The 8,034-nt window shown below is 43.6% G+C and overlaps 1 protein-coding gene across 1 annotated transcript; it reads right to left on the bottom strand.

Annotated features, from left to right (window-relative positions):
• Window positions 1-678: 678 nt before the first annotated feature.
• On the bottom strand, window positions 679-4,883 carry LOC127605737 (vascular endothelial growth factor D-like). Its single transcript, XM_052073528.1, is given in 8 exon segments — window positions 679-1,005; window positions 1,096-1,261; window positions 1,447-1,565; window positions 1,660-1,787; window positions 1,864-1,933; window positions 2,133-2,253; window positions 3,456-3,532; window positions 3,534-4,883. Coding segments are annotated over 8 exon segments (822 nt in total). The 5' UTR covers window positions 3,656-4,883; the 3' UTR covers window positions 679-986.
• Window positions 4,884-8,034: the final 3,151 nt, after the last annotated feature.

The raw sequence follows: 8,034 nt of genomic DNA, 5'->3' as shown, positions 1-8,034 counted from the left end.
TTTCAATGAAAAAAAACCCCAACAAATTACTACAGGTATGTCTTTACCAAAATATTTGAGACACCTCAGTATGATGTAGTGCAGTTGTACAGGACTACATCCGTGCATGTTAAAACCATTTAAAAAAAATACCAAAAACCACTGGCATATAAAATACAACTTTTCTAACCTACCGACGTCATGGGCATGCAAACATAAAAAAAGTGCAAATATGTAGCTGAATCTTCGTCGGTTAACTTGAAAGCTCATTCCTGCATATGTAAAATGCAGATAACGATTATTTTTCTATTCCATGGCTGAAACCTGTCTATTTGTCACACAAAAGTAACTATGTGTAACACTAAGTATTTTTGATACTGACTTAAAAAAAATAAAATAAAATGCCCCCCCAGCACATTTTTAAGATACAGTATTGTCATTTTTTGGTTTTTAATTTTGCCCTTTAAAAACTTGGGCAATACCATGAATTTTTTCCTCCGACATGTCCAGCAAAAACACACCTTTTCCTGAACCAAACCCTTAAATAATAATTACTCAATATAATACAGTTGATATTATTATTATTATTATTATTATTATGAAAACAGCAGGAGAAAATATAGGCAGATTTGGAATGATCACCCCCAAAAAATCATTGAGAAAACTTGAATTAAATCTTTGATAATATACTGAATAAAAAAATAATTTTAAGTTTGTTGACCAGTGTTTTGCAAATGCATTGCAAAATAAAACGTGAGCAATAGTCTGAATTATAAAAAATAACCTTTTTATTATCCAGATATTCAGTGCACAAAAAAATGAATATCAAAATTCATAAATTGATTCAAACATAAGATCAGAATGTTAATAATTAATTAATATGGTCCTGTGACTAAGTATAATCTCCATTAGTTCACGTGGTTTGCATAAATAATGTTGTAAATAAATTATGTGCCACTATTTCTCTGCCTCCAAAAGGATTGGTCTGCAGGTTGTCATACTTGCTGCTATTTGGGCCACTTGGATCTGCCATTAGGAGAGAGAAAACATCCATGCATTAGGACACAAGTCCACATGGGAACCTCTCTTTGTGTAAAAGTCCCATGCGTTTCATACCTGCAGGAGAAGGGGTCAAAATATTGACGTCTGTGAGAACAGATGGAGCTGTTGAGGTGACACCGTAGGACCATTCTTAGTTGGGGAGTTGGATCAGCTTGTGGAATACAGTCACAATGATCCACGTCGATCTCACAGTTGGGCATCCATGAAGTCATTGGAAAATCTAAACAGGAGGTAACAATTATAGTTGCAAGTCAGTGATGAGAAAGCCAATTTGAATATTTATTTGATCCGGTTTATGTGGTTCTGGTGACTGTGTTTGCTTTTATTTTTTCCGATATGTGGAAAAATTCACATCTTGCACCTTGGACACCTAATGCAATGTGACCAGACAAAGTAAACACTCACCTGGGCTAGTATTAGAAGGGTACGGTATGCATCTGTCACTTGTACAATCCCAAATCCAACCGCTGACGCAAAGTTTCCTGGAATTCTCGGCCTCTGAAAGCTGTCCAATCAGAGAACAACTGAGAAAAAAAAGTAGCCTACATTCATACAGCATGTACATCAACCATGGTTTATATCCATTTGAGAGCCTGAATTGACAGTTTTCAGACTCACCCACTGCCCCTGTGAGGCTGAGCATTACGTCGTACAATGGCGGGCTCCATGCATTTGCATTCTGTATGATTCACAACTTTTATCAGCACAGGCTCTGGTACAAACTTGAATGGAATCACGCTAAGGACCTGAAATGCACGGCAACATAAAATGTATTGGATTTAATTTGCTCAAGAGCACAATGTCATTGAGAAATGCACTTACCGTTTTGTTGACCAGCACTGTACTTGTGTTTCTGCATGTGACACCTTCTTGATTGCAGCAGCCACCACACCTGTCAGCAGGAAAATGAAAACATCGGTGGAATAACGTCTGTCCAGTCGTGCACCGAATTGTCTTACTAGTGTGGACCAAGAGTGTTGTAGTACATGGACCTCTCGCCGGATATCAAGGATGGCAGGTAAATGATGGGTGATCCATACGACGGTGAATATCAAGTGAATGACGTGGAGGCGGTTTTGTGATAGACAAACCTGTGGGCGGACACACAAGGTGGCTTGAAGAACATGGATGGGTCAGTACCCAGTTCTTTGGCCACATCCACACAAGTCTCTCTTGGCATGCATTGTGTCCGCTGCCACTCCTCATCTATGGCTGCATGGGAAACACAACACGCTATGAGGGGCCGTCAGACACACAATTGACAAGTTTCTCTCTCTCTCTCTCTCTCTCTCTCTCTCTCTCACACAAACAAACAAACACACACACACATACAAAAATGAAATGCTGGCACACAGAGCAATGAAACACTCTCATACACAGTACTGAAACCCTTCCACACCTAATTTAATGAACTGCGATCATCTTAATGGACTGAAATATTCATTTCAGTTACGAGTTTAAGAGTAGTTCCATGAGAACGTTTTAGTAATATACAGCATAGGAACCAAAAAATTACAACTACAGTGTGACAGTGATTCAGAAGTCTGCCTTAGAATTTTATTAATGGATGATGTGAGCTTTTCAGTAGTCTGCACGAGAGCATTTTAGTCACGTGTGTGTGTGTGTGTGCGTGCGTGCGTGTGACAGTTTCAGCAGTGTGTAAGAGAACATTTCACTGGTGTGCCAGAACATTTCATTAGCGTATGAGAGTGTGAAAAAAGTCAGTGCGGTGAATGAGAGTGATTCGGTAGTTTGCGCGTGTGTTTCATTTGTGCGCATGAGAGCATTACAGCAAAGTGTGAAAGTATTTTAGTAGTGTATGAGAGCGAAAATAATCAGTAGTGGCTGTGAGACTGTTTTAGTAGAGTTTTTGTGAGTGTTTTAGTGGTTTTGTGTGAGAGCATTGCAGTAATTATATGTGCTCAAAAAATTCAGCAGCGTGTGAGAACGGTGTAGTAATTCGAGCAAAAATCAATCAGTGCAGTAAATAAGAGAGTTTCAGTAGTTGGCTGCAAATATTTGATTACTGCTCATGAGAGCATTCCGTTATGGCCTACATCATTTTCGTAGCGTATCAGAGCAGGAAAAAAAACTTGTGGTGCATTTGAGAGTGTTTTAGTAGTAGCTGTGAGTGAATGCGCAAAAGCAAATTTTATTCAGATGTGTGTGAGAGCCCATTAGCAGTGTGTGGGAGTGTTTTAGTAATGTGCTTGAGAAAAACATTTAGAGTGTGAGCATTTTACTAAGGTATATGAGCGGGAAAAAATATCATTCAATAGTGTGTTAGCGAGTGTTCTGTTGATGAGTGTTTCAGTAGTTAGTGTGACGATGTTTGATTTGTGTGTGTGTGAGAGGTAGATCTAAAATTCATAGCCTACTTGTACACAAGCACTGGACATGACTTGCTGTCCTACCTTTGAGTATCTCCAAGCTGTATGATTCTGCAGCGTAACGTGTCGAGCGGTGGGAGCCGGCCGAAGGTGGCGAAAAAAAGAGAGTCCGACTGCTGCAGTCTCATGCGGCACTTCCACAACTTCCAGTCGGGGAAGTCTGCAAGTCTGAGCAGCTCGTCAAGGCTGGAGGCTGAGCGTACCTTCCTCTCCCACTGCTTCATTACCTGTAAAGACTGCACTCTGTCATCTTTTCATTTACGGTACATGGTCACATATATGCTAAAAACTGAATTCATACAAGGCCTCAAGATTATGTAAAGACTAAATTAATGTCTAAACTCAAATGTCTGACTTGTATTAAACCTTTATTGATTGTTTTGTTGTTGTTGTTTTTTTGCCTGATAGTAAGAAACAGAAAAAAATCAAATCCCCCACTTCCAATGAAGTTGAAGACAAAGATGATTCAGGCAACATTAAAGGGTGAAAAGAAACAGCATCTGGCTGGGAGGGAAAATAAAAACAGATTACAATGATTTGCAAATCCTTTTCAACTTGTCTTCAATTGAATACAGAAGAGGACAAGAATTGTTGAGTGTTATTGTTTTTTGGAAATATTCTCTCATTTTGAATTTTATGTCTTCAACATATTCCAAAAATGCTGGAATAGGAGCAAGAAAAGCTTTGGAATTGACGCAAAAAAAACGCCCCTTTTGGAACATTCCACAGGTGAACAAGTTAATCGGAAACCAGTGAGTGTCAGGATTGGAATATAAAAGGACCATTATCAAGCAAGGATGGGGTAAGGTTCACACAACAACGTCTTGAGCAAATAGTCCATTAATTTAAGAATGATTCTAAATGCGCAATTTAAGGAAATTTTGCTATTTGGTCATCCATCGTCCATAATACCATCAAAAGACTTGGAGAATTTGGAGAAATCTTTGCACGTAAGGCCGAAAACCAACATTGAATGCCCGTGACCTGTGATCGCTCAGGCATCATTGCGTAAAGGACTTTGCCACGTGGGTCAGAAATGTTTCAGAAAACCACAATCAGTTATCATGGTTGGTCGCTACATTTACAAATGCAAGTTAAAACGCTACAATGCAAAGCGAAAGCCATAGATCAACATCGCTGGCTTCTTATTTGAGAGGAACTGACACAAAGTGGAAAAGTCTGCTGTGGTCTGACGAGCCCATGTCAACTTGTTTTGAGAAAAGAAACCATGTGGGTTAGTTCAAAAGCCAGCATCTATGAGGGTTTGGAAGTGTGTTTACGCCCATGGCATGGGTAGCTTGCACATGTGTGAAAATGGTGAAAGTTGCAGAAATGTTTTGGAGCAAGATATGTTGCCATCCAAGCATTGTCCTTTTTAGGGACATCCCTGCTTTATTTCAACAAGACAACGGCAAGCCACATTCTGCACATGTCCTGTGTGGCTTCGTAGTAAAGGACATTTGGCTGGCGGGTGTCTGGGGGCTGCTTTTGTGACAGGTTACGTCTGGCTCACGCAGTGTGTTTGCGTTTAGAGTGATTTGTTGGGAGTTTTGTAGTATGTCTGCAATGTGGGTGCCTCTGTGGTCGTCGTAGGGAGAGTGCCATTGTGTTGAGTGAGCGTTGATTCCTGCGGTTAGAATGGTGTTGTTCAGCGAGTTTATGTATTGGAAGGTGTTGGTGATGTCTGTGTCTTCTGTGGCGTGGTCTGGTCGGGTGGTATCTCTGGGGGGTATACACATGTTGCATATGTGTAGTCTTTTGTGGTTGGTTATGTGAATCTTTACGGTTTGAATTTCTGTAGTGTTGGTGTTAATGTTGTTGGGGATGTTCATGGGAGTGAATGTGTATCTACTGTATATCTATAAAAAAAATCCTCGTCTCACCCCTCAGGTGGTGTCCATCCCTCATTCAGCTGGGGTCCTCTACCAGAGGCCAGGAAGCTTGAGGGTTCTGCGCAGTATCCTTGCCGTTCCCAGCACTGCACATTTCTGGACTGAGATGTCCGATGTTGTTCCCGGGATCTGTTGCAACCACTCATCATCTAGTTTGGGGGTCACTGCCCCGAGTGCTCCGACCACCACAGGCACGACTGTCCCCTTTACCTTCCAGGCTCTCTCCAGCTCCTCTCTGAGCCCTTGGGATTTCTCGAGTTTCTCGTGTTCCTTCTTTCTGATGTTTCCAGCACTTGGGACCGCTACATCCACTACAACGGCTTTCCTCTGCCCTTTATCTATCATCAGGATATCTGGTTGGTTCGCCATTACCATCTTGTCAGTCTGGATCTGGAAGTCCCATAGGATCTTCGCTCTGTCATTCTCCACCACCTTCGGAGGTGTTTCCCATTTTGACCTTGGGGTTTCCAGTCCGTACTCCGCACAGATGTTTCGGTAGATTATGCCAGCCACCTGGTTATGGCGTTCCATATAGGCTTTCCCTGCCAGCACCTTACACCCTGCAGTTATGTGTTAGATCGTCTCAGGTGCCTCTTTGCACAACCTACACCTTGGGTCTTGTCTGGTGTGGTATATCTGGGCCTCAATGGCTCTAGTGCTCAGGGCCTGCTCCTGAGCAGCCAGGATGAGTGCCTCTGTACTGTCCTTCAGGCCAGCCCTCTCTAGCCACTGATGGGAATTCTTGAGATCGGCCACTTCAGTTATGGTCCGGTGGTACATCCCGTGTAGGGGCTTGTCCTCCGATGATGGTCCCTCTTCCAGCGCCTCATCCTCTGTTGCCCATTGTCTGAGACATTCTCTGAGTACGTCATCCGTTGGAGCCTTCTCCTTGATGTATTCATGGAGCTTGGATGTTTCATCCTGGACAGTGACTCTCACACTCACTAGTCCCCAGCCGCTTTCCTTGTTGCCAGTTCAAGGTTGCCATTGGCTTGTGGTACACCGAGGTACTTGTAGCTGTCCTCAATGTCTGCTATTGTTCCTTCGGGCAGTGAGACCCCTTCAGTCCGGACTACCGTTCCTCTCTTAGTCACCATCCGACTATCACATCCCGATGTCGCTGCTGTAGATCCTGGTTGTGTGGATCAGGGAGTCTATGTCCCTTTCACTCTTAGCATACAGCTTTATGTCATCCATGTAGAGGAGGTGACTGATCGTAGCTTCATTTCTGAGGCTGTATCCATAGCCTGTCTTGGTGATTACTTGGCTTAGGGAGTTCAGTCCTATGCAGAACAGCAATGGGGAGAGTGCATCACCTTGGTATATGCCACATTTGATGGACACTTGGGTAAGTGGCTTGCCATTGGCTTCAAGTGTGGTTTTCCACATCCTCATCAAGTTCGCAACGAAGGCTCTTAGGGTCCTGTTCACCTTATACACATCCAAGCATTCAGTGATCCATGTATGTGGCATCGAGTCATAGGCTTTCTTTTAATCAATCCAGGCTGTGCACAGGTTGGTACATCGGGACCTGCAGTCTTGTGCGACTGTTCTGTCAACCAGGAGCTGATGTTTGGCTCCCCTGGTATCTCTACCAATGCCCTTCCGTGCTTCGCTCATGTATTGATCCATGTGTGCACTTATCTTAGCCGCAACATGAGCTTCCAAAATTGTGGAGGGACAGGTTATTGGCCGATAGTTGGATGCGACTGCACCCTTTGAGGGATCTTTCATGATAAGGATCGTTCGCCCTTCGGTTAGCCATCCTGGGTGAGTCCCATCCCTAGGCAGCTGGTTCATTTGTGCTGCTGGGCGCTCATGGAGTGCTGTGAGTCTCTTTAGCCAGTAAGTGTGGACCATGTCCGGGCCTGGTGCTGTCCAGTTCTTCATATTTGAGACTATTTCCTTTATGTCTGCCACTGTTATGGTAATTGGGTTCTGTTCAGGGAGGTGTCTGTGCTCCTCTCTTTGGGTGACCAGCCATTGTGCACTGCTGTTATGTGCAACCTCCTTCTCCCATCTGCCTCTCCAGTACCTTTCAGTTTCCAGTCTTGGTGGATCAGCTCTGTTGTTAGGACCCTGCCACTGAGCGTACACTTTCGCAGGTTGTGTTGCAAACAGCCTGTTTATTCGTCTGGCCTCATTCTCTTTCGTGTACCGCTTTAGGCGGCTGGACAAGGCTTGGAGCCTTTGTTTCGAGTGCTTCATATATGGTCATCTGGATGTACCTCTCAGGATCGGCCTTTTCATCACACCTCTCTGGACCTCAGTCAATTGACTCACATCTTTCCGAGCCGCCTTGATCTTAGCCTCCAACCGTCTTTTCCATGGTCGGTAATGTATCTCATGGCTTCCATGGTTGCTCTTATAGCCAAGCATCTCAAGGATCACTGATGCTGAAGCGTATATCAGTTCATTTCCGTGATCGTTACGGTAAGGATCGCCCTCAGTGCTAAATTCACACTTTCCAAGAGACTTTCAGGTGGTACTTCACATAGCCGTTGTAATCGAATTCTAGGTTTCCCAGCTTTCATTCTTGCCATGATCTTAGCTTTCAGGTCAGTTGCTGCCTCGCTCAGCATTTCATTCATTGGGGCTGGCCTCCCAATCTCATCATCTGCATTCACTCTGGTATGAACTCCTCCTCTGATCTGGCAGCCTGGGGCCCCTCACCATGGAACCTGCGTTGTACCTCATCAATCTCAAGTTGT

This window comes from Hippocampus zosterae, chromosome 8, assembly GCF_025434085.1.
Source record: "Hippocampus zosterae strain Florida chromosome 8, ASM2543408v3, whole genome shotgun sequence".
Lineage (NCBI taxonomy): Eukaryota > Metazoa > Chordata > Actinopteri > Syngnathiformes > Syngnathidae > Hippocampus > Hippocampus zosterae.
This window is presented reverse-complemented; position numbering and strand designations above follow the sequence as displayed.